At 36.0% G+C, this 27,837-nt stretch overlaps 1 protein-coding gene across 1 annotated transcript; it reads right to left on the reverse strand.

The window, feature by feature from the left end:
- Positions 1-1,978: 1,978 nt before the first annotated feature.
- CCDC112 (coiled-coil domain containing 112) lies at positions 1,979-27,837 on the reverse strand. The gene is made up of 10 exons (XM_076008283.1): positions 27,587-27,837; positions 18,823-18,944; positions 13,779-13,900; positions 11,170-11,259; positions 10,412-10,487; positions 9,267-9,657; positions 5,238-5,648; positions 3,722-3,817; positions 2,929-3,047; positions 1,979-2,704 (listed from the first exon to the last, which is right to left on the reverse strand). Exons 1-10 carry the CDS (start codon positions 27,701-27,703, stop codon positions 2,674-2,676), a joined length of 1,575 nt encoding a protein of 524 aa, XP_075864398.1. The 5' UTR covers positions 27,704-27,837; the 3' UTR covers positions 1,979-2,673.

Below are 27,837 nucleotides of genomic sequence, written 5' to 3' on the forward strand. Positions count from 1 at the left end.
AGTCATATAATACATGTTTAACTTACTAGAATCAACTATGAACACCATATGTGCTCAGAAAATTATTAATAATTCTAATCGTGGCCCTTAAAGTAGGGAAGCCAAATATTTAATCCAATTCTCAGCTCAAGGACCAGCAGTCTGATGTAAAGCTGGAGAAAAACTTGTTGCATTGGACTCATTGAGAGATAATATAATATACCTCCTAGGTCAGTAAAAAGATTTTCATGAGTGATTTTAACCATACATATTTTTTTGCATATGCATGACAAAATCTATTAATAACCTCCACATAAAGTACTACTTTACATTTCTAGCTAAGAAGTGAAAATAGCTCAAGTCTTCAAAGTATAAGATAGACCATCTCTACCAGGCATGGTGGCTCACACCTGTAATCCTATAGCACTCTGGGAGACCGAGGCAGGTGGATGGTTTGAGCTAGGAGTTTGAGACCAGCCTGAGCAAGAGTGAAACCCCATCTCTACTAAAAAAATAGAAAGAAATTAGCTGGAGAACTAAAAATATATGGAAAAATTAGCCGGGCACGGTGGTGCATGCCTGTAGTCCCAGCTACTTGGGAGGCCGAGGCAGGAGGATCACTGGAGCCCAGGAGTTTGAGGTTGCTGTGAGGTGGGCTGATGCCATGGCACTCTAGCCTGGGCAACAGAGTGTGAGACTCTGTCTCGGAAAAAAAAATAAAAATATAAAAAAAGTGAAAAAAAAAAAAGTATAAGATAGACCATCTCTATAATTAAATATTATTTAGCCATTAAATGATAATGTTTGAATTATGCATAAACATAGGAAAACATGTATAATGAAAAGTGATTATAGTATAGTAATTCATATGTACTATATGACTGTACCTCTTTTAAAATATGTAGGTATATTTTTGGAAAAAGTTACCCTGAAATTATAGGCATTCTATAACATTTCTTCTTTAGTGCTTGTTTCCCTAAATTTCTTTTTGATGTACTTTTTAAACCAGTATAAGAAATGTTTATTTGACATCACTTCTATGAACCCATAACTAAAGACATTATCAACTATGTTTATGCCATATCTTTTATATAAAGGAACTGTATAATAAATTCTTCATTTCAGATTCAGTTAGAAAGACTGATTTCTTCATAGGAACTTCCATACTTTCCTTTATTAAAAAACAAAACCAAACCAAAAATAAAAAGGCACAAGAATCGTATCACCCAGAATGCTTACCTTAGATGCCTTAGATGCAGGAAATTGAAAAGTGCATTTGTGTACAACAAAAAAAGCAACATGTAAAAAAGCAACACATAAGAAACATTTACTTTTCTGTATCTTGTAACTATTCAGTACTGTTTTTAAATTCCCTCTTCTAGTTCTATATTTTATTTCTAAACTGCTTCAATTTGTTTTTAAAAAAAAGCTATGGAGAGCAAGTAACAAATAAAATAAGCATTCTTAATTGAGGGTTTTTTTTTAAATGTCGATTTTCTCATTCTGCACCAATAACTGTACAATCAGAATTCATTCCCCAAAATTTGGAAGCCATCTACCTTGAATATTAACTGTGAAATAAGAAAAGGTTTGACCACTACTCATAGTAAATTTCTAACTGAGTCATTTAAACTAATGTATCAAATTATAATTAAAGATACTCTATTATGAAACTCATAAGACAAAAGTTTCCTGTTTTTGTATATATGGCAACTTTCCCATAAAGTGAGAACTAGTCAAGGTTAGAAACTAAGATTTCATAATATGAAAAGTTGAAAGGAATTAAGTTAAATTGTGTTTTTATGTACAAGTTTGGAAGTTTTAAAATTTAACTTTTGACCAAACATATCAGTCTAGCAATTTTAAAACACTTTAAATGCCACCAAGAGAAATCATAGTATTCTAAATCTAGCTTATTTCAGATGATGTTTCAGAACAAAGAATTCTTCTATTTTGAAGAAAACAAAAATAGAAAAGACAACTGCATTAGCCAGGAAGATTTGAAAGACACAAAGATTTTATAAATGTGTGAAGTCCAGAAAGGCTGAAGGAAAATTTGGAATATATGAATGAAACTAAAAAGATTATATCAATAATACAATTAATAGAGTATATGAGATGACAGGTATCTTTTAAAAATACTCTCTATATAAAACAAAGCATGCTTCACAAATACAAAATATTTATTACACAAAAATAACTGACAAACCACCAATTTGTTAAACTTAGAAAAAGTACTAACATTTCATAACTCTAAAAAAAAAAAAAACCACTTTACATTTTTTGTTACTCAATCTAACTTACCTCCAAGTTATAAAAGTTACAAAATTTTGGTTTAAAAAATGTCATTCTATGATTGTCCCAATTTATTTGGCTATGCCATGACAAAAACAAAAATCTTTGAAATGTTTGGAGTATTTAAATGGAATGTTTGTAACATAAACTTATTTAAATAACTTTTACATCAAAAACAGGCCAACATACATATATTATATGCCCTCGTAGTAGAAATAGGAAATACTAATGACAAACCCTCATGAAACTTAATACCTCTCAATTCAATCACAGCACAATAATCAATCTGAGTAGGCTAGTGGTAATTAAAGAACATGGTTAGTCACTTTATCCTCGTATAACTGAATATGCTAACATTTTCATCAACTGAATAGCAACTTCATTATCTCATATTCTTCTTTATATTCCTTGTCTCCAGGTTGGAATAGCCCTAAAGAGAAAAAGAAAAGAGCAATTATAAATGTATAGGAAATTAAAAAAAAAAACACCTATCGGATTAAACATTAACTTTAAAAATAGTTTATAGATTTGCTTTATCAACTTATTACTATAAAATATAATATATACTTATATATAATATATAGAAATTATATAAAATATAGACATGCAGATGTTAAATTATTATTAACTGAACACTTATTCTTTTTTTTTTACCTATGTGGAATATGTAGAAGTGGTCCAGAGCCCGTTGGTCCTATTTTTTTGGTTCGTTCTTCCCAAACTTTGGTAGGTTTGTAAAGCCTAGAGGGGTCTCTACTAACATGGTTTTCAACCTGTATTGGAAGTAAAATGGTGCCAGTTAATTTATATCAACTAAGTTTGTACTAGTAAGCAAGAAATATCGTTAGCAAAAGAAAACAGTTTCAAAAAACATAGTTAATAACCTCTTTAGTAAACTTCTAATTGGGCTCATATGGCTCAAATAAAATTTGGACTATATCAATCTATTCATAAACTATTATTTATTTTTTCTAGTTCTATTATTTTATTTCTATTTTTCTATTTGTATTATGAGAGAAATATAATATGGCTAAATATGATAGTGATATAGCCAGATAATAAATTTAGGGTAAGTAACCACCAGTTAAATTCTTTGCTTTATCTATGAGGGTCACCAACATCTTTGGTTCTGAGTATTACAGTGAGATTAAGCAATGCTTGTAGCTGCCTCTAAAAGAGAGGTTCACATAGAAAGAATGAAAAGAGTGACAAATAAGAAGAGAAAGAAATAATTCAGGGTAAAGAAAAAAGGGCTTATAATGTAAAATGGTATAATTCAAACAATAGTTATTCAGTTATGCTTTCTAATATGTGAATAAATATGAAATTTAAAGTAGATGTTACTAGAAATAAAGATATAAAGAAAACAGATTTGATGTCGGTGTCCTTTCAAATCAAGGAATTAGGAAAATAACAATAAAAATAAATTAATCTCAGTACAGAATACCTTTTCTTTTAATTTTGCCAGTCTTCTTTGTTTTTCTGCCTTTTCATCTTCCTTTGCCTGTCGATCTAAAATTTTCAATTCAAGTTTATGTAAATCCTAAAAAAAGAAAAACAACAACAAAAAAGAAAGTAAAATTAATTAGAATTTGTTTTAAAGTTATATTGTTTGCAAGTAAAATTAAATTACCTTAATTATCAATATTCCTTCAATATTAACCCTTTCCAACCAAGGCTAAGAGCTTTATTTTCTCTGAATATAAATGTTAACACGTGCACATCCTTTCTGTATCTATTTCTTTTAGGTATTTTTTATTTTAAATTAAAGTTCTATCTAAAACTCCTTTTCTTTTCATGGGTGAGTTAAGCCCATTTTCACTCATCAATATAGATATGTCTGGTTTTAGATCTCTTTTATATTTTGTTTTATGCATTTTCTTTTTTCTAAGTCCTTTATTATGTGGCCTGCTTATCATTTTGGGGAGTGAGGAGGCATGGGCTATTTTTGTTATTTAGGAAGATTTTTATACGTGGACTGAAAGAAATGAACTAAAATTTCCATTATTAATGTGTTTTTGTCTATTATTTTTCTTTGTATCTCCCTTATTTTTTGCTTTACAAATGTTGCTGCTATGTATTTGATGCATATGACAATAATAATAGTTATATTCATAAAAATTATATGTCATTTTAAAGTCTCCTTCCTTGTCTTGTTTAATTCTTTTTGGACTGAATTCCACTTATCTTTATTAGTATTTTTCTTGTATAAATTTGTTTAAAATCACCTATAATCCAACCACCCACCAATAACCTTGACTCCTTTAAGTCTACATCAAGTATCTACAATGCACCTGATCCTAGGGTACAGGGATGAAAAAAAACACAAAACCTTTGTCCTCATGGAGCCTACATTATGGTGGAAAGAAGAACAAATAAGTAAATCACCTATGGGGTAAAGCCAACCAGTTTGGCAGGAAAGGTATTTGGCAGGGAAGACAAGACACTCAGCCTTGCCAGCAGCTTCCTTTCCATTTCCAGCCTGGTCATCTGCTGCTTTCCATCTCCCCCCTGATTCTTGCCCTGAGAATACTAAAGTGGTTATAGTTTCCCCCACAAATCACACTGTCATACTCCTCCAAACTGCTATTCATGCTGTTCCCCTGTCTTAGGAAGGATCTCCCCTTTCTTTCCCCTTTCTTCTCCTTTAAGACTCAAGTATTACCTTCTCTCTGATACTCATGGCTGTGGTGAGTATCCCTGCTTGTGTATCTACCTCCTAAAATACTCTGCCCACACCTCACGACAGCATTTACCACATTATACTGAAATCTCCTACTTCTGTGTATGTTTCCCACCAGACTATGACCTCCTAGAAATTAGGGAGCACAGGTTACTCATTTTGGTATACTAATACTAGGTGTAATTCCAATATATAGGAAGCATTCAATTTTTGCTGAACTGAATCTGGAAGAAATACCTCGATGTTTAGCATTTAAAAATTAGGAAATAAATTTACTCACTCTTTCTTGAAACTTGGAAATTTCATCAGCAGCAGTTTTCCTTTTTTCTGCCTTTTCTGCCTTTTCCCTTATCTCCTTTTCAAGCCTCAAAAATTCTTCCTGTTCTTTCTTCTGCTGGGTATAACTTTCTAGTAATAATTTCAGTTTAAACTGGCGTTGGCGTTCTTTCTGCTGTTTTTTCTCTTTCTCTTCCTCTTCTTTTAACTGGGAAGCATATTTCATTGACATTTCTATATTTTTCTGTCTTTTCCAAGCTTCAACTGCCAATTTCTGTTTCTTTCTTTGTTCCTCTTTTTGCTTTTGATTATTTTCTTGTTTATTATGAAAAGTCATGGGTATGTTGTCTGCCTTTTCCTTTAACTTGAAGATTTCCTTTTTTTGCTGCTTTTTAGTTTTCCAATTCTGAATTGACTAAATGATTTAAAAAAGACAGCAAAAATATTTTTAATAACCAAAAATATTTTAAAATATAACCTTAATTCTATCTTTCTGGAAAGAAAGAACTGATGAAGGATGCTGGATGCTTAGGTTTTTAAGTTTTATTTTTAACCAATGCAATTTTTTTCTACTTCTGGTTTTTAAAAAATTACTGTATCTTTTAAAACTCTGAATAATGGGTTATTCTTTTGGCCTTCGTTTTCCTCTCTTAATCCCCAGGCTCAAAAGGACTGCAACTCATGAAGCTTTCTCCTCTTTACCTGCTTCTTTTATCTTTGTGGGTAACATCCCTTTCCTCTAATCATTTCACTTCTGCTTCCAAATTCTCTTTCTATGCTTAGAATACTCTCTGAATGATATTTATTTGGTTAAATATCAGAAGAGGAATTGAAAGCGAGATGGTTAAGAAAAAGAGCTGTGAAACCTATTGGGGAACAAACCTTGGCTTTGACGTTTACTAGGTGTAAGATACATGGCAAACTTGCCTGAAGAGTCACCAAACTTCTCTGTCCTCATTTTGCTCATCTATAAAATGGTAGGCAGTACTTCTTGCACAGGGTTGGTGTGAAGATTAAACGAGTTAATGCCTGGCACACAATACTCCATAAGTACAAAAAAATAAAATAAAATAAAAAATAGCTCAATAGCATTTTCTATGGGTATATAAAAAGCATTTAAAATTCTAGCTGCATTCTCTATGCCACATAGGACATAATAACTGAATTACTTTTCCCTGAAGTCAGGAAACCATTTGCTTACAGTGAAGCATTCCTTCATTTAATACATCTTTATGGTATGTGCACCTACTGTATACAAGGCAATGTCATAAGAATAATAGATGATTAAAACAATACCAAATGCCATCTAGTACAGTGTAATTCAAAGTACCAGTCCACAAAAACATCAGGATTTTATATCAAAATGTAAAATCAATGTACTGCTTCCTTCAATGAGAACATTTTCTATGAACAAAAGTCAACTGAGCTAAACTCTGCTTACTGGACAGTTGATTCTGATGCAGTATCACCTTACCTCATTGTAAATAAGTGTTTGCAAACAGCAAACCAATATCCACTCCATGGACCAAGTCTGAGCAGCACTGATCTAGGTGATATACAATATGGACAAGCCACTGCACATCGTAAAAAAAAGGTATAAACAAAGTGGTAATGAAATCCTGAAGGGGACTACTTATGTTTGGCTGAGCAAGAAGGAGGCAACATCTGATCTGGGCAGATTTTGATAAGCTAGAGTGGAGAGGGAAAGAAAGAATGCAGGTTCCAGAAAGTGAGAAAAGATAAGCAAGAGTACTCAGGCCAGAAAGTCCAGGGCATGTCTGAAAATGATAAGTTTCTTCATTTACACAAAACATGGGATATATTAAAGGAATTGGAGATAAAAATAGTAAATATCCTATTCAATATCTTAAACTCAGATTTAAAACTGAATTCCTGATATTATTATTTCCGCCCAAACTTCCCTCTCCTCCAGCATGTCTTCCTCCAGCAAATTGCACCTCCATGTTCAAACCCCTTCTACCTCACCCCTATATCCAATCAATCATCAAATATCAGGAAATAGAGTATTTGGGAATAAGAAAAGTAAGGTATTATAGAAACTGTGTTCATTTTTATTACAAGAAGCACCGTGTCTGTTCTTTTTCCCCTAGAGAAGTAGTTATCAAACTTCAGCTTCTAACATAATAACCTAGAGGACTTGTTACAGCACAGATTGGTGCTCTCTCACTCCCAGACATCTAATTAGGTCTGGCATTGGGGCCTGCTAAGTGCTAACAAGGTCTCAGGTGATACTGAGTTTGCTGGTCTAGGGACCACTTTGAGAACCTCATGCTTTCAGTATCCTGGTAAGAAAGCCCAAATAATTCTTTTTTTTTTTTTTAAGACAAAGTCTCACTCTGTTCCCCAGGCTAGAGTGCCATGGCGTCAGCCTAGCTCACAGCAACCTCAAACTCCTGGGCTCAAGGGATCCTTCTGCCTCAGCCTCCCTAGTAGCTGGTACCTACAGGCATGTGCCACCATGCCTGGCTAATTTTTTCTATATATTTTTAGTTGGCCAATTAATTTCTTTCTATTTTTAGTAGAGACGGGGTCTCGCTCTTGTTCAGGCTGGTTTCGAACTCCGGAACTTGAGCAATCCTCCCTCCTGCTTCGGCCTCCCAGAGTGATAGGATTACAGGCATGAGCCACTGCACCCAGCCCCAAATAATCCTTAATAGCTTGTTATTTTGAGTCTTTCAAAATTACTTAAGTTTCACAAATTTTTCTCCAAGCCCCAAAAGTCAACCTCCCTACATTCAACTTATTTCAGAGAGGGGAAAACAATGACAACAATAACAAACCCAGCTGTTTCCTCTAAAACTTTAGATTAAACATGGAATCAATATTTCTTTAATGCTCCTTAGGTATATCATCTATTGAACAGGCAAACCTTTCTTGTTAAACCAAGCAAGTTAAAGTTTGTCATAGCTAAAGTCTACGAAAAAAAAAACACTCAGACTTAGTATTTAAACCTATGGTTCCCAACTAAGGGCGATTTTTGCCCCCCAGGGGATATCTGGCAATGTCCGGAGACATTTTTGATAATCATAATTAAGAAGGTATTATGAGCATGTAGTGACTGGAGACCAGGGATGCTATTAACCATCCATTACTGCATAGAACATTCCCCCCACAACAAAGAATTGTCCAGTCCCAAGTGTTAATAGTGCCAAGGCTGAGAAATCCTGACCTAAACTAAAGCCAGAATAATATTTTTGTGAAAGTGGACCTTTTTAGACATTTACTACAATCAAGGGTTATTGTGTTTCTCTGCAGTAACCAAAATTTTGAGTCTTTAAAATAAGCAATGAAGCTGAAGTTCAAAAACCTCAAAGAAATTTTTAATAGTCAAACCATTTTTCTCTACTGCCTCTTGCTTTTCTACTCAAAATAAGGTATCCTTTGCTGCTAAGGTGACTTTTTTCAAAAGTCTGAGTGGATCTGGATTATCTATATTTCTAGGAAGCGGACAGAGAGGATTCTGCTGACAATCATAAGTTTTTTGACCTATTGTGTAATTTGTTGGGATAGAAATGTTTGGCCTTGAGGAAGCCCAACAACAGTTCCATAAGTTGGGTAAAATTACTTAACTTCTCTATGCCTCAGTTTCATCTTCTATAAAACAAAGGGTGAGGTGGGGGGGACTACAAATAGGCCAGGTGTGGTAGCTCACATGTGTAATCCTAAAACTTTGGAGGCATCACTTGAGGCCAGGAGTTTGAGACCAGACTGAACAACATAGTGAGACTTCATCTCCACAGAAAATAAAAAAGTTAGCCAAGTGTGGTGGAGGCTACTCAGAAGGCTGAGGCAGGAAGATCGCTTGAGCCCAGGAATTTGAGGTTGCAGCAAGCTCCAACCCAAACAACAGAACCAGTTCCTGTCTCCAAAAAAAAAAAAAAACCCACAAAAAACTATAAACATACTTCATGGGATTTGGGTTTATCATAAAGTTAATAATACATGTTAAGAATTTAATGCAGTGTCTAGAACATAGAAATACACATGTAATAGCTATCGTAGTTATTATTACCTCTTTTTTTCTTTCTTCCAGAGCCAGAAATTTTTGATACCATTTCTCATGCTGTTGAATTTCATCCTGTGTTCTCCCAGGAAGGTGTTCTAGAACTTCTTCCATAAATGCTGGCTTCCCTTTATGTTTGTTTCTCACCTTGACAAAGTTCTGGTGATCATAATCATCCCAGCCCCCTTGTCGCCCTCCTGTTTGCTGAAGGAATTTTTCAAAATCTAGTATTTCTTCTGGAAGGGTACTTAGTGCTGCTTTGTCTACAGGAACTTTGCTTGAGATTGCTCTGAAAGCTTTCTCTGTTTCTGAATTACCCAAAGCCCAGGAGTCAATTTTTCTTGATATGGCACTCAGCTCATTGTTAGTTGTTTTCTCTTCTTTAATAAGCTCTTCGTATCTAAAATTTTAAAAATAAAGTTTGAATAAAAAGATACCAACCAATTCATACTAATTCTTCATTTCCCCCTCAAGTTTAGTTATACCTGACTCTTTACATCATCTTCTTCACTTAACATTAGCATTTATAAATCCTAAAAGAGTTTCCTCAGAGATAAAAAACAATTTTTCAAGCCGGGCGTGGTGGCTCACGCCTGTAATCCTAGCTCTCTGGGAGGCTGAGGCGGGCGGATTGCTCGAGGTCAGGAGTTCGAAACCAGCCTGAGCAAGAGCGAGACCCCGTCTCTACTATAAATAGAAAGAAAGAAATTAATTGGCCAACTAATATATATAGAAAAAATTAGCCGGGCATGGTGGCGCATGCCTGTAGTCCCAGCTACTTGGGAGGCTGAGGCAGAAGGATTGCTTGAGCCCAGGAGACTGAGGTTGCTGTGAGCTAGGCTGACGCCACGGCACTCACTCTAGCCCGGGCAACAAAGCAAGACTCTGTCTCAAAAAAAAAACAAAAAACAAACAAACAAACAAAAAAAACAATTTTTCAAATTCTTATTTGGGATTTTATAGTATATCTAAATATGAATGAAAATTCACTTTAAACATGAAAAGCCATCTAAATCCTAAAACAAGAGAAGTATTATATTGTTTTTTGTGCAAGACTCATTAAATACATAACAATAAAATGCTTTGTATACAACTTAGCAAAGAGTTATTAAAAAATAAAAGTCAATTTTATTTAAAATGAGTTTAAAACATACATCAACCTCTGCTCTTCTTTAAAAGTGTTAATTGCATTTTCAATTTCTTCCATCATTTCTCTGAGTTTCTCAACAACTGTAAAAAAAAAATTCATGGAAAAATTATTTTATGTCATATTTCAGTATAACTAAGAATTAAATATTAACAAAAGAAGTGGACCATTTCTCTCATTTTAAAACATTGCTTAGTCTTAACAAATAAATATACTCAAAAGTGAATTATTATGATTTCAATTTTTTTCTGATTACAGATTTTTTTCCTATGTACCCATATCATTAAGTATTAATTATTAATTATTAAGTAGTATTAGGGAGGAATATAATTAGGTAGGGATATAATTTGGGGTTTTTTCCCCCCAAAAAACAGCATTTTCTCCAAATCAGTTTAAGCTTTCTCTAAGTATTAGAATTGCTACTGAAAGGTACTTATTTCAAAAAGCAAATGATAGGAAAAACACAGGACTAGGAATCAGGAAATTGGTCTTTTTTCTCCTTAATTAGCTAATTCTGGACCTTTCTGTACACAGATTCCCCATTTTATAAATGACACTAGTATCTGTTATGCCTGCCTTATAATTTATAAGAATTTGATAGCACTTTAACGTTAAAAACATAAAAACAATATAAATGCTATAGACATTACAGTTCTCCAATGTATCCTTATTAAGCCCTATCCAATACAGTAGGGTTTAGTTCTATTAATGCCAAGTAGAAAATATTATTATATAAGAAACATTGTACAATTTAAATTTACTTACAGTCAGGTGTAGGCCTCACATCTTTTAACTGATGCTGAAGTTTCTTTACATTGTTATGTATTTTGGCCAATTGTTGCTGGATTTTTGCTCCTATAAGGAAAAAATATGTACTTTCAAAATAATTCTGTGACAAATGTGGTTACGATTCAGAATTCTACACATAGGATTAGTCCCAAACACTTAGCAAAAGATAACCAAGAACAAAATACGTATATTTATGTCAAAAGAATACTTTAAGTACCCTTGCTCTAGATAAGCATCTCTCAATTTCCTATAATATTTAAAAGCACAGTGGGTTAAATCTTACTATAACCTGTGCCAAGATGTCTTCTTTTTTTCCTCTGTGGAGACTGAGTTATTGGACATTGTTTTAAATCCATGGATTAGCAGTTTAAGCCTAGTCTGTTTTGTTCTTTATCAGTGTTTCTTTTCTTTTTATTTTGTTATAACTTATGGAAATAGAATTTGATCTTAACTCTATTGTGGGAATATAAAAAACTAACTATTTAATTCTATAAATACTGAAAAACTTCCCATTAACTTCATCTAACCACATCCTCTAAGACAGGGTCAAGTGATACTCTCTGGTACCACCATCAGGTAGCATTCAGTGATATGCCACAAGGTGCTAAGCTCAACCAAAGGAAGAGCCTAGAGTCAAATGTTAGTCCCACAATAAAAGCCTGAAAAACAGAGGAGAGTCTCAAAGGCATTTTTAGATGGTGTTTATCAGCAGCAGAAAGACTGGATTCTTCTTTCGTAACTGTTTTCTGAAGTAATAATCTTACTTAATATTTTTAACTTCTCAGGCTGATATATTCATACATATATATTCATATAATGGTATTATTATTTTATAATCTTTGAGTACTTTATGAACCCTTCTCTTTTTTATTTTTGAAACTCTTCCACAAATGAACATTAAGCACCAAAGGCTCTGTCCAAAAGTCCTTAAAGTAATTATTTTTTTTAAAAAAAAGTTTACCTACAGGCTTGCAGCCAGTGCTAATATCCAAAATAAACTTCTAAATATGTATATGTGACTTTGGCTTGTTCTGTGTTTTTTTTTTAAATTAAAATTCAAGAGTTCCATAAAAGTAGAAACTATTCAATTTATTTTATAGCATCTTGCTTGCTGTTGAAACTTTAGGTAAAGAAACTTCTTTAGTAAAGCTAAGAAACTAGCAAAGTTTTTTGTTGTTTTATTTTTGCCTTAGTTTGATCAGCTACAGCAATATCACTACAGAACAAATAATCTTTTGATTTTATTTATTCATTGAGAACACTTTATAGACAAACCATTTAAGTACAATATGACATAAATGCAGGCTAAAATTGAGGCATGGTATTTGAGGTAATGAATACGTTATTACTTCTGAGCTGTAACATATAAAGCATATATCTTTATGCTAAGACAATGTACTCTTTCCTCTCCTAGAGAAAGCATAAAGTTTATTAAAGAAAGGTAAAACTGCAGAACAAAGAGAAATAAAAAGGTAAAAATAAAGTTCCCTTAATAAAGGGAAAATCAAGTGCCCTAAAAAAATGGGATACTTTACTTAATTGCATGACTGAGAGAAAGATCAGCCTCCCAGCTATCTGCAAAAGAACTGAGGGAAATTAAGAAATATTAAATCAGGGATGTCTAGATTTCTCTACTAATCAAAGAGAAGAGAGAACTGCAAATCTAGTATTTATATAAGGATCTGCTATTATTCCAACAGAAAAGAGAAAATTATTCTTGCCACTGCCTGACAAAAGATGACTTTTTAAAAAATGTGTAATCTTATATTCTGAAAGAAAAAAATTATCAGGAATTTCTTTTAATTAGTGGTAAGGGAGTACCATAAGCAGTCTAATCTCTACATAAGAAGTCTTAATATTTTATAAATCTTAGTTGATAACCGTTATTTTTCCTCTAAGTAATGCTAAGTAGCTTTTTCATTATAATAAAGATTTTACAACATGGAGAATCTGACTCTACAATGAAACAAAGTATTCTCATAGAATTCACTAAGGTTAACATTCAGCACACTGTTGAGAATAATTAGTATTCATAACAAACAACTGACCATATTCGCTGTACAATCTATAAAACATTTTCTTATATATTATCTCATCAGATGCATAGGACAGCTCTCCTGAGATAGAAATGGTAGGTTTTAGAGTGCAGACAAGGGAACTCAGGTTTAAGTAATTATGTGACTTGATCACTTCATATAACTACTAAGTATAGGTTCTCAATCTACTGATGCTGACTGAGTCCAGGGCTCAGTCAACAATGCCAGACTGATGAGCTAAGATCACATAGCCCAAAAATCAATATGCTTTTAAGAAATTTTAATAGCATTTACTGGTTTGTCAACCAAAAACCCAAAACTCTTTCTTATTAAACTGGAAGAAATATAAATAGAAAACAATCTGGCTAGGATGACTAAATAGTGATGTGAAGAATAAATACATGTCCCTAAAAGGCAAATTTATCACCAACTAAAATATCTTAATAGAGAATATATTAATAACACAGTCAATGCACAAAGACAAAGCACAGGACAAAACTACAACTTACATCACTCAACAGTATTTAGTTCACCATGAACTCAACTTACTTTCTGTTTTCCTGCTGTTAATCAATTTATTTTCCAATTCTTCCAGCACACTATGCTCAATTCTGAAGTCACCTTTTTGGTTGTAGAAATGACTGTGCTTATCTTTTTCTATGTTAATAACTCTTTAGGAAAAGAAACAAATGGTATAAATATAATTTAAGTATATTTTTAATTGTTTAAAATATGAAGACATTCATAAGTATATTTATATTTGGATTAATTTACCTAAGAAATAGAATATAATTACTTAGATTAAGAAGGCTAAGGAGTCAAAATATTAGTCAAAATAGCAGTTAGAAAAGAGTTAAGCTCAACTAAAATCAACTATAATTTGAACTTATTTCCATTATAAAATGTTAATTTAAGAAAATGTGGCTATGTACTTGCTTTGAATATATATAGTCTTTCGCCATCAATTCCAACTCAACCTCACTGGAGCCTGAAAATGGCCATCATTACTGATGACTGCTTTCGACGGTAGATACTGTTCACTTTGTAACCTTAGCCAAGATGTTTAACCTCTCCTGGTATGAACCTCCTCATCACTAAAATATGAAAAATAACAGTTCTCCACTAGCTAAGGCAGTTATTAACATCAAATGAGATAATATATGTGATGAATCTTTGCACAATACAAGTGTGCTATGGAAATGCAAATTACTATTATTAATAAAACTAAAACTTTGCTTCTGCAAACTAGCTATAAAGACAGGAAATTTAGCATATTTAAGAGATACTGTCTACATTTATTTCAAAGCTTCTTTCATCTCAACTTTGCTCCTTGGATTTAGGAGCAAAGTTCTACCAGTAAGTAAGTTCTACCAGTAAGCAGTTCTAATTTTTAGTTTAAGTCCTTGGCTAAAACAAAAGAAAACAAAATACTATCAAGGAACTTTTTTTGGTTGGGCAAAGAAATTAATTTTCTCAACCCTTGTTTACTTTCCCCCAGAAGGTAGAAATTAATATGAATATTTCTCTGTTAATACTGGATTTAATGAGTACTGGAGTGTTTCTGGCCATTAACTTAATTTCATACAACCAGAGGGGCAACTATCTAAAGCAGAGATTCCCAATCTTTTTCACTTTGCCACATATAGAGAAAAATTTAGTATTTATAAGGTAAACTGGGGTAAACAGATAGCTGCCTCAGGCCCTACCAGGCTGCCTCAAAGGCTCATAATCTCAGTATGTGTGTTTTGGAAGCTGTGTTGTTTGTGAGAGGAAGTGAGGGGTAGAATAGAGATGTCAAATAGATGTCAACCTTCTTGGCAACTCTAAAGGATTGAGGGTGATTTCTGGAGTCCTGTGCTGAGAAATGGGAAGCCTATTTAGGCTCTGGTTGGGATTGGGGAAATTACAATGATCAAATAGAAATGTTTGCCATGGATGCAGAATAAGCTATGACAGTAAGCTATGAGTCACTAATCCCAGATTAGAAATATTAACCTATAAAGACATTCAAAATGTACTAAAGGAAACAAATTGCCAAACATATGAAAAGATGCTCAACTTCACTCATAACAAAAGAAACGCAAATTAAAACTAAACCACAGTAACACTGTACACCTATCAGATTGGCAAAAAAAAAATCACAAGTTTAAATAATATATTCTGTTGCTAAAACTATGAGGAAACAGGTCATCTCATACATTGTTGGTAGAATTGTTGGTAGAATTGCCTATGGAGGAAAATTTAGCAATATTTATCACGTTTGGAAATTCATATACCTTTGACAGAGCATTTTCTTCTAGGAACTTATCCTAAAGATATACTCATACATGTGCAAAATAATGTATACCTATGTGAATACTGCAATTAATTGCAGCAATGTTTGTTATAACAAATGATTGAATGTAACCTAAATATCCATCAGTTTGGGGCAGGTTAAATAAATCATGTTAAATTCATACACTAGAATACAATGCAATGGTACTGTGTTCTACGTACTGATAGGGAAAGATCTCTGAAATAACTCTCTTTTGATAACAAAAGTTTTGTATAAAAATGTTATACATATCCAAAAGTAGACAATGAGAAATTGATCCCTCTCATATACTCTCATATGATATGCCCCTCATATCACCCTGATTCGATTTTATTTGTTTTATTTATTCATTTATCCTTTCTTTGCTTTAGTATTTTAAAGTAAATCTACCACAGTATGCAATTTCACCCCAACATACTTTTGTGTGCATCTCTAGAGATTATAGATATTTGACTTACACAACTACAATGCCATTAATCATGCTGACAAAATCAACAATTCCTTGGTATCTAAGGCATACTCTTAAATTTATAAAAAGATGCAAAGCAGTGTGTACAGTGTGCTATCACTTATGCAAAAAGGAAAATATGAGTATGTATTTCTATTTCCTTATAAACACACAAAATATCTGTGGAAGGACACATAAGAAACTAAGAGTGGCTGAGGTCAGGAGTGAAACAGACCTTCTACTGGGTACTAGTTGACATGTTTTGATTTTTTTTGAACTATGTGAATATATTACCTATCCTAAAAATGAGATTACGAATTGTGTTTTTTCCTTTGTCTTTAATGAGAATTGCTGGATAGAAACACTCTTCCAATGGTTTGTTTTGTTTTGTTTTTTGTTTTGAGACAGAGTCTCTCTCACTCTCTCACCCAGGCTAGAGTGCAGTGGTATGATCACAGCTAACTGAAGCCTCAAACTCCTGGGCTCAAGTGGTTCTCCTAGCTCAAAATTCCAAGTAGGTAGGACTACAGGCACATGCTACCTTTCCTGGCTAATTTTAAAATTTTTTGTGGAGACGTGTCTTGCTATTTTGCCCAGGCTGGTCTTGAACTACTAGCTTCAAATGATCCTCCCACCTTGGCCTCCCAAAGTGCTAGGATTACAGGCATGAGCCACCACACACAGCCCTAATAGGTTTTAAAATATTCTTTCAGCAAGTTTTTCCAGTACCTAACAGACAAAGAAAGCCTAATCAGAACTGTAAAACAAACACATTGGGTTTCCTGTATCTATGGACAGCAACCATTTGGTGGACATGACCCTATCTAGAAAGAAACATAAACCAGAACCCCTAACCTAGAGTCTAATTCTATTTAGAGTAATGCATTGTGGAAATTAAAACAAAATTATATTTTCTCAAATTCTAAATATTAAATATGTAACTATTACCAATTTTAAGTATATAATACATTATTATTAACTATAGTCACCATGCTGTACATTAGGTCTTGAGAAAGTACCCATCCTATAATTCATTAACTTGTACTTTTTTTTTTTTTTTTTAGACAGAGTCTCGCTTTGTTGCCCAGGCTAGAGTGAGTGCCGTGGCGTCAGCCTAGCTCACAGCAACCTCAAACTCCTGGGCTCAAGCGATCCTCCTGCCTCAGCCTCCCGAGCAGCTGGGACTACAGGCATGTGCTACCATGCCCGGCTAATTTTTTTTTCTCTATATATTAGTTGGCCAATTAATTTCTTTCTATTTTTAGTAGAGATGGGGTCTCACTCTTGCTCAGGCTGGTTTTGAACTCCTGACCTTGAGCGATCCTCCCGCCTCGGCCTCCCAGAGTGCTAGGATTACAGGCGTGAGCCACCGTGCCCAGCCTAGACTTCTTTTTAATTGCTCATATAAGCGAGATCATACTGTATCTATTTTTCTTTGTCTGGCTTATTTCATTTAGCATAATGAAAATACTTTGCTAAGAGAGTTTATCTTAAGTATGCTCACCACACACACACACACACACACACACACACACACACACACGGTAACCATGTGAGGTGATGGATATGTTAATTAGCTTGATTGTGGTAATCATTTTACAATGTATATATAGATCCAAACGTCACATTGTATACTTTAAATATACATAATTTTTATTTGTCAATCATACGTCAATAAAGCTGGGGAAAAAGATATAAATATTATCTATCTGCAGTGAGAATTCAATCTCCAAAAGCTACAATGTGACATGACTTTCTAAAATTCAAACAGTATGCTTTTTTTATTGGCAGAATTTCTAAACAGAGAACTGCCACTAATTCTGATCCAAAGACCATTCCTTACAATAGGCTCCTTTTCTCTTGAGTTCTCTGACAAATTAATTCTACATGAGTTCAAAGCAGTGTTTTTATAAAGCTTTTAACTGTGGGGTAGAGTGGGGTGCTTTCAGTTTTAATTCTTTTTATCATTCCTCAGTTATCATGTCATAGGGCTGCTGACAACATTGAACATTCAATAAATATCACTGGTTGTTTAAAGAAAAATTCATATACATTAAAAATTTAAAATAAATGGAAAGTTCTCAATTAGCCTCAACATAATGTGCAAAATGCATCTCATAGGGGCAAAAACCAAGCAGCCATTTAAAAAAAAATATCTCAAGGGTACAGCCTTTTCATTAAAACTATTTGCTGCTTTCTTCAGTGAGATCATATCTATGTACTCAAACAGGCTTAATGAAGAACAGCACCAGTTATTAAGAACAATGGCATTCACAGTGGTTGGAGCCAGCCTAAAAGAGTCCCTAAATCAACCATATACTAACCATATAACCTATAGAAAAATATTTATCCTCTGTGACTCTCAATATCCTCATTTGTAAGATAGGAAAAATAACAATTTAAATATGTGATGCTAATCATTTGTAAAGCACTTTGATAAATATATAATAAAAAACCAAAAAATTATTCACTTACTGAAAAACATATACCAAGTGCCTAACTATACAGTTATAAAATGAAAATGTACTCAATCTGTTATTTGATATACAAAAAAATCTAAAGAAATAGCTGGTTTGTTTCCCTTGAAATACACAGATTCAAAATGGTAAAAATAAATAAAATTGAAATTACTCTACTTATAATTAACTTTATATTAAATAGCTTATTATCATTTGTCCATTTCACACCTCCCACCTTTCTCTTGTTATATTTGACAGGCCAATGACTAGAATTTTGTAACTTAATATGGTAGGGTGTAATGGAATTAATTTTATATTGTCTATTACATAACGACTAGTAATGTTCTTTGAAAAGAATACTCTTATACTTACTGATTTTTCAGCTTTTCTGCTGTGCGTATGAATTCTGCTTTCTTAGTTCGACTGACTTTCTGCTTCCAATTTTGAAGCTGAAAAGAACGAATTCCACCTGAAGTACTAAAACAGCCATCATTCTGCATAAAGAGCAAAAAAAGAATTTATCATCAATAATGATAAATAAAGAGGTGAATCTGGAATTTTTTTAGAGAGATAAAATGTCAATAGTGGAGTTTCTTGGAAGATAATTTGGGGGCCAATCTTATTTAATTTTTAAAAGCACATTTTTGAAAGAAGGACAATCTATCTTAAAATGTTAAACTAAGTAAGAAATGTTAAATGTCCAGGGATTATCTACAAAATAATCTAATACATTTGGTTGGTCATCTAACAAATATATGATGAACACTCCGATGTTACAGGGGCTACATTAGCGACCGGGGAACCAATGATGAACCACACTGATTGGTCCCCTGCCTTAAAGTCTAGAGAGGAAAACAGATTTAAAGAGTAGACAAGCAATACAACAAGCAAAAACTCTATCAACTGCAGGAAGTGCTATTAAGGAAATAAACAATGCTCCTGAGATGGAGAAAGTGGGTGAAAGGTTTGCTTTTTCAGTTAGAATGGCCACAGAAGGTTTACTTGGAGGAATGACTTTAAGAAACAATGGAGGCCCAGCACAATGGCTCACGCCTGTAATCCCAGCACTCTGGGAGGCCTAGGCGGGCAGATTGCTCGAGGTCAGGAGTTCGAAACCAGCCCGAGCAAGAGCGAGACCCCATTTCTACTATAAATAGAAATAAATTAATTGGCCAACTAATATATATAGAGAAAAAAAAATTAGCCAGGCATGGTGGCACATGCCTGTAAGTCCCAGCTACTCAGGAGGCTGAGGCAGAAGGATTGCTTGAGCCCAGGAGTTTGAGGTTGCTGTGAGCTAGGCTGACGCCATGGCACTCACTCTAGCCTGGGCAACAAAGTGAGACTCTGTCTCAAAAAAACAGAAAAGAAAAATTTTCTGGCTGTTTTTTGGTGGGAGGGGTGGGTGTGAGGTATGGTAATACTGGAAGCAGGAGGGTCAGTGAAGTAGCTGGTATAGCAATACAGGCAAAAATTGATCATGTCCAGGACTACAAGGATGACAGGAATTAAAAGTAAGATTATGCTTTAAGTTGAGATATCATTCACATAACACAAAATGTATCTGTTTAAAATAAACAATTCAGTAGTTTTTAGTATATTCACAAAGTTGTACAACTATCACCACTATCTAGTTCCAGAATATTTTCATACCACCAAAAAGAAACTTTGTACTCATTAGTAGTTGTCACTCTCCATCTCCCCTCCTCCCAGCTCCTGGCAACCATTAACCTTTTTCTGACTCTATGGATTTGCCTATTCTGGAGAATTCATAAAAATAGGCTCACACAATATATGTCCTTTTCTGCCTAGCTTCTTTCACTTAGCATAATGCTTTCAAGATTCATCTATGCTGTACCATGAATCTATACTTCAGTCCTTTTTATGGCTGAATATTACTCCATTATATGGATCTACTGCATTTTGTTTATCCACTCATCGTAGTCATTAGGTGAAGAGCAACTGAGGTATTTCCACTATTTGGCCAATATGCATAATGGTATAATATTATAAACATTTATGTACAAGTTTTAGTGTGCATGTATTTTCAATTCTCTTAGGTATATATCTAGCAGCGGAATTCCTAGATCATAAGGTAACTCTACTTTTTACTTCACCATTTTAAAAACTGAGTTGCCCTTTTATTTTTGAGTTAGAGGCATTCTTTATGTATTCTGGATATGAGTTCCTTATCACTGCAGTCAGTCCTCAACCCCTTGGCTGTGGACCAGTACTAGTCTGTGGCTTGTTAGGGACTGGGACACAGCTCTACTGCAACCCCTGCTACCCCTTTGGAAATATTGTCTTCCACGAAACTTAGGATGGGGGGTGTGCACAGCAGGCGGTGAGTGGCGGGGCGAGAGTGAAGCTTCATCTGTATTTACAGCCGCTCCCCATCACTCACATCACTGCCAGAGCTCCACACCCACCCACTTCAGTGGAAAAACTGTCTTCCATGAAATCAGTCCCTGGTACGAAAAAGGTTTGGGACCGCTGCCTTATCAGATCTATGATTGGCAAATATTTTCCCCTATTCTCTGAAGTGTCTTTTCACTTTCTTGATAATGCCTTTTAAGCACTTAACCTTTTAAAGTTCTTTTGAAGAACTACCAAACTGTTTTCCACAGTGGCTGTACTATTTTGCATTCACACCAGTAAGGTACAGAGGGTCCAATTTCTCCACACCTTCATCAATACTTGTTATTATCTGTTTTTTTATTATAGCTATCTTAATAGGTGTGAAGTGGTACCTCACAGTGGTTTGGATTAGTTCATAATGACTAGTGAAGTTGAGCATCTTTTCATGTGTTTATTGGCCACTTCTTTCGAGGAATGTCTACTTAACTCCTTTTTAATTTTTAAAATTGGGTTGCCTTTTTATTGTTAAATTGTTGAAGTTATTCATATATGTTAAACAGTTTTTATGGGAGGCCATTATTTGGGACTGAGCTCCTAAACTAGGCCTCAACAGACCTGCCAATTGAAATACAGTCACTCATGTTAAGTAATACATAATCAAACTGAAACATTAAGAGGGAGATCCCCAAACAGGTCAGTTTATAATGAAAATAGGAGATTGACAGCAACTAATCAGAAAGGCCCCAATCACAGACAGTATAACCAATCTACTTTTTTCTATTGTTCTGTTTCTTTGTTCCAATCTTACAAAACCCACTGTTCTGCCATGCCCTGTGAGAGCTCTTATTCTATTTTATAGAATGGGATGCTGACCTAATTCATTAAACACATATAAAAGCCAATTAGTTCTATAAATTTGGTATAATTTTGTTTTTTAATGTATATTTTAGATGTAATCAATATATGATTTGCAGGTCAGGCACAGTAGCTCATACCTATAATCCCAACTCTTTGGAGGCTGAGGAGAGAGGATCACTTACTGTGGCCAGGAGTTCGACACCAGGCTAGACAACAGAGAGAGACAAAACAAACAAACAAACAAACAAAAAAAAAAACACCACCAAAAAACAGCTAGGCAAGGTGGCATGTGCCTGTAGTCCCAGCTACTACTTGGAAAGCAGGAGGATCACCTGAGCCCAAGAGTTCAACACTACAATGAGATATTATTGTACCACTCCAGCCTCAGTAACAGAGCAAGACACTGTCTCAAAAAAAAAAAAAAAAATGCATTTATATAATTTGCAAATATTTTCACCCACTCTCTGACTTGTCTTTTCACTTTCCTGATAAAGTTCTTTGAAACACAGAAGTTTTTAATTTTGATGGAATCCAATTTATGTATTTGATCTCTGGTTGCTTGTGCTTTAGATGCCATATAGAAGAAACCAACCCTGTCAAAGGTTATGAAGACTCAAGCCTAATTTTTATTACAAGAGTAATATCTTATATTTAGGTTTCTGATCCATATTGAGTTAATTTTTATATATGGTGGTGAGGTAGGAGTTCAACTTCTACATGTGGAGATCCAATTGTGGATATCCATTTTACTTCTCTCTTTCCAATATGGATGCTTTTTATTTGCTTTTCTTGCCTAATTGCCCTGGCTAGAACTTCCAGTAAATAAACTGGCAAGAGTGGATAATCTTATCTTATTCCTGATCTTATGGGGAAAGCTTTCCATCTTTCATCACTAAGTATTATGTTAGATGAAGTTGTTTCACAGATGCCTTTTTCAGGTTAAGGAAGTTCATTTTTGTTGTTGTTGTTGTTGTTCTTTACTCTGGATGGTCTGAATTGACCTATCTTTAAGTTTGCTAACTTTTTCTTCCACCAGCTCAAATCTGATATCGAGCCCCTGCTAATAAAGTTTTTATGTGAGTTCTTATATTTTAACTCCAGGATTTCTATATGATTTTTTATATTTTTTGTCTCTTTATCAATATTTTCTATTTGGTGAGGTTTCATTCTCATATTTGCTCTTAGTTTCTTAGAAATGGTTTTCTTTAGTTCTTTTCTAGTATGTCCAATATCTAGTCTTCCTCAGAGTTTCTTTTTGCTGCTCTTTACCTACCGTGTGAACCACACTTTGTTTCTTTGCACATCTCATAATTTTTTTTATTATTAAAAGGTGACCATTTAAAATAACATAATGTGGCAACTCTGAAAATGACATTCTCTCTCCTCCCCGGAATTTTTTTGTTGCTGTTTATTATTATTGCTGTTTGTTTAGTTAGCTTAGTTGGGTTAGCTTAGTTGTCAGCTAACAATTGGTCAGAGGTTTCTTTACATGCCTTAAACCAGTAAGTCTCCTAACCTTTTCCACCTTTAAGAAAGGGGATCTATGCATGCTAAGGCACCCCTTCAACACTCAGGCAGGTAGTTTACAACTCTACCTTAGCCTTTCTTTTTGCCTGCACAGAGCTTCAAAGTCAACCAAAGCCAAGGGCATAAAAGGACTTCTCAGGTCTTTCCTGGTATTTCCTATTACTGTAGACAAATTAGTTTACCATGAAATTAGTGGCTTAAACAACACAAATTTATTCTCTTACAGTTCTGGAGGTCAAGTCTAAAATTAAGGTGTAAACTTGTAGGACATCATGCCAAGCGAAATAAGCCAGGCATAGAAATACAAATACCACGTGATCTCACTTATATTCTATGTGGAATTAATTACAGAGTACAATGATGGCTACCAGAGGGTGGAGAGAAGAGAAGGAAGGGAATGGGGAGTTGCTGGTCAAAGGGTACAAAGTTTCAGGCAGGCAGGAAGAATAAGTTTTGAGATCTATTGCAGAGCAGGTTGATTATAGTCAATAATAATGTATATCTCAAAATAACTGAGAGAATTTAAAATGTCTCACCGCAAAAAATAAGTGAGGTGATGGATAAGTTAATTAGCTTGATTTAACTATTCCACCTTGTATACATATATCAAAACATTACACTGTATCCCATAAATGCATATAATTATGATTTATCAATTAAAAATAAGATTAATAAAAAAATAAATAAAATCAAGGTGTTACCAGGGCTGCATTCCTTCTGGAGGCTTTAAGGGAGAATCCACTTCCTTACCTTTTTTCAGCACCTGGAGGCCCCACCCTCATTCCTTGGTTTGTGGTCCCTTCCCCACATCACCCATCCTCTCACTTCCATCATCACATGGCTCTGATCTTCCTGCCTCCCTCTTACAAGGACCTTTGTGATTATACTGGGTCCACTGAAATAATTCAGGATAATCTTCCTAAGATTCTTAATTTAATCATATCTGCAAAGTCCCTTTTACCATGTTAAGTTACATATTCACAGGTGCTGGGGATTAGGACGTAAATATCCTTGGGAAACCATATTCAGTCTTCCACACCTGGACATACACACAGCCCTATGCATGTGCATGACTTTCTAGAAGAAATCCATGTTGAGTGATCAGTTAAAGTCACAGAAGGAATGTAGTTATTACCAAAGGGCTACTCCAGGCAGCCAAGTCCATAAAATTCAGGTCATCAGAGAGAGAGTCATTAGACTAAACAGAAGACACAGGCCTATCCTGGTACAACATCAGCATTACCTATCCTGGTACACACCAGCATACACTGATGTGATGCTCTTAGAGATACTTCAGAAAAGTCATAATTCAACAACTAAAATAATCAAGACAACAGTAGCTGGGAATAAGAGGGACATGGCATTTGAGAGGAGGGTAAAGAGATCTGTGGTCTTCAGTCTAAAGGGCAAGAGCTGAAAGAGATTATGAACAAATAATATACAAATATTAAAAAATGGAAGAGATATCAGAGATCTCTCTCTCATGAATACAGAGGAAAAGACCATATGAGGACATAGTGAGAATGTGGCTGTCTACAAACCGGGAAGAGAGACCTCACCAGAAACCAACACTAATAGCACCTTGATCTTGGACTTCTAGCCTCTAGAACTATGAGAAAATAAATACATTTCTCTTCTTTGAACCACCCAATCTGTGGTATTTTGTTATGGAAGCCCTCGCTGACAGAAACTTTAGATATTTTGTTGGACATTTCTAATTATCATCAGGAAAATTAATCTCTTCTCAAGAAAACATTAGTTGGTTTCAGTGTTAAGGGTTAATAAGAATATTCATTCATTTAATCATATGACAAATATTCAAGTTTGGTGTTAGTCTATAGAATTTGTATGTATAAGTGTGTGTAGTAGGGTAGGGGAATTACAAAGATGGATAACACATAAACTCCTCAAAATTATCACAATATAGCAGATGGTGGTTCTAATTTTTTTTAAAGCCCAAACACACTTGAGGAATTCTATCTCATTATTGTTGTGATTTTCAGGTATAAGGCTCTGCCTTCACTACTGAAGTGGTGAGTTGGTATAAAGTAGTGTTTCTCAATTTCAGCAATACTGACATTTTGAATCAGATAATCCTTAGCTATGGAGGGTTGTCCTCTGGTCTCTACCCATTAGATGTTAGCAGCGTCTCACCCCTGCCCCCTGCCACTGTGGCAACCAAGAAATGTCTCCAGATATTGCTAAATGTCTTCTAGGGCAGTGGTCCCCAGCCTTTTTGGCACCAGGGACTGGTTTCATGGAAGATAATTTTTCCACGGACCAGAGCTGGGGGAGCGGTTCTGGGATGATTCAAGCACACTACATTTATTGTGCAGTCAAACCTCTCTGCTAATGGTAATCTGCATTTGCAGCTGCTCCCAAGGGCTAGCATCACCGCCTCAGCTCCACCTCAGATCAGGTATTAGAGTCTCATAAGGAGGGTGCAAAATAGATCCCTCACATGTGCAGTTTACCGTGGGGTTCATGCTCCTGTGATAATGTAATGACGCTACTGATCTGACAGGAGGTGGAGCTTATGTAGTGATGCGAGCGATGGGGAGCAGCTGTAAATACAGATAAAGCTCAGCTCTCCACTCACTTCCTGCTGTGTGGCCCAGTTCCTAACAGGCCACGGACTGGTACCAGGTCACAGACAGGGGGTTGGGGACCGTAGATCTAAGGGACTGACGAAACATTTAAAACAGCTCCACAGGTGATTCTGATCCAAACCCTGGGAGGGCAAATATCACCTCTGAGAATCACCACAGTGCGGTGACAAAGGGGTAGACCAATTAACAATTTTAGGCAACTTTTAAGAAATGCAAGTCAGGAGGTAAAACATGGCTATAAGAATTAGGGAATAAATCATTCTGAAGTAGAGTAAGCCAGTAAGGTGTCATGGAGAAAGCCAGCAAGGTGGCTAAACAACTGAGGTCACACATTTTTTAAGTACAGTACTTAAAAAATATGTTATATATTACGTATTTTTATATATTTTATATTTTTTCCTGAGCTACTTGGCCAGAGTTAGAATAATAAAAAGAATTACAAGAGGATGTAAGAGAAAAATCTGCCTGAGCTGGAATTTCCTGAACTGTGTACAAGACACTATGATCCCTTAGAGGAGGAAAAAGAGCCTGTGCCCAGCTCACACCAGCCTTCCCTTCAGGTTTGATCCACAAATATTCAGAGAATGCTACTATGTTGTAGGCATTACACAACAGGCACAGTTCTTGCTGCTAGGAACACAATACTGAATAAAACTTACCCAAATTTCTGCCCTCATGAAGCTTATGTTGTCATGGGGTGGAGGGTGTGAGGAGAAAGGCAATTAAAAAAACAGAAATAAAATATGTATCACATGGTAATAAGCGCTATGGGGAAAAATAAAAATCAGAAAAGGAGGCCGGGCGCGGTGGCTCACGCCTGTAATCCTAGCTCTTTGGGAGGCCGAGGCGGGCGGATTGCTCAAGGTCAGGAGTTCGAAACCAGCCTGAGCAAGAGCGAGACCCCGTCTCTACTATAAAATAGAAAGAAATTAATTGGCCAACTAATATATATACAAAAAATTAGCCGGGCATGGTGGCGAATGCCTGTAGTCCCAGCTACTCGGGAGGCTGAGGCAGGAGGATTGCTTGAGCCAGGAGTTTGAGGTTGCTATGAGCTAGGCTGACGCCATGGCACTCACTCTAACCTGGGCAACAAAGCGAGACTCTGTCTCAAAAAAAAAAAAAAAAAAAAAAAAAAAAAAAATCAGAAAAGGGGACTAGGTGTGCCGGGTAACCGGACTCCATTTAGGGAGACGACAGAAAGTCTCACTGAGCTGAAGGCATGTGCACAAAGGTATCTGGTCCTCACCGCGGAGAAAGAGGTCCTAAGCCGATCTTTCGAAACACCTCTGCCTCCAACCCTCACATATTTCACTGCTCCTGTGTCCCCAGTGCCGGCACAATAACGGAGCTGCCAGCGACTACAGAGCACCGAGTCCTCTCTCCAACCGAGCCCTGCGGGGGCGCCCCGGACGCGTCCGCGGCTCGGGAAGGTGGCTGTGAGCAGTCCCAATTTTTAGGGAAGAAATGGAGTCGCGGAGAGGACACATTCCTGTCACACGGCTAGGAGCAGGCAGAGCCAGGATTTCCACGCAGGTCTCCCTCGACTCCAAAACCACATGGAGGTGGTTCTGCAAAAGCTGTTACACGCGCACGCCAACAAAGAGCAACGCCCGGCGCGCGCCAGGCCGCGAGCACGGGGCGGCAACGCCGCGCCTCCCGCCCCCGGGCGGCGCTGCGGGGAACACCTGTTCCGCCGGCCGGGCCCGTCCCGCCCGAGGCCTGCACCCCCGCGGCCCCACGCCCACCGCCGGAGCGGGCGGCCCTCGGCCCCCTCGACTTACCTGTTGCGACGCTGGCGTCGCTCCCACGCCTGTCCCGGTGGCCGCGCCCGCCCCCGCCACAGCCCCGGCTACCGCGGTGGCCGCCGCCGCCACCACGACGGTCGTCAGGGCAGCCATGTTCCCTCGCCGCGCCGCGCCAGCCGCGGCGCCCACCCGGGCCTGGGGGCTCGCGCCCGCCGCGCTCCGCCTCTGCGGACCGCTCCCTGAGGCGCCGCCGGGACGCCGGGCGGGGCCGCGCGCAGGGCGGGGCC

This window comes from Microcebus murinus, chromosome 11 (assembly GCF_040939455.1).
Source record: "Microcebus murinus isolate Inina chromosome 11, M.murinus_Inina_mat1.0, whole genome shotgun sequence".
In the NCBI taxonomy this organism is placed as follows: domain Eukaryota; kingdom Metazoa; phylum Chordata; class Mammalia; order Primates; family Cheirogaleidae; genus Microcebus; species Microcebus murinus.

What these genes read in the sequence shown, in the direction of transcription:
- CCDC112 (XM_076008283.1), bottom strand. Translation starts at nt 27,703, where the DNA reads ATGGCTGCCCTGACGACCGTCGTGGTGGCGGCGGCGGCCACCGCGGTA. An exon ending in TGGAAGAAAGAAAAAAAGAG is followed by an intron (nt 5,649 to 9,266) that starts GTAATAATAACT and finishes TAAATCATTTAG; the next exon opens with TCAATTCAGAATTGGAAAAC. An exon ending in TTTCCAAGTTTCAAGAAAGA is followed by an intron (nt 3,818 to 5,237) that starts GTGAGTAAATTT and finishes TTCTTTTTTTAG; the next exon opens with GATTTACATAAACTTGAATT.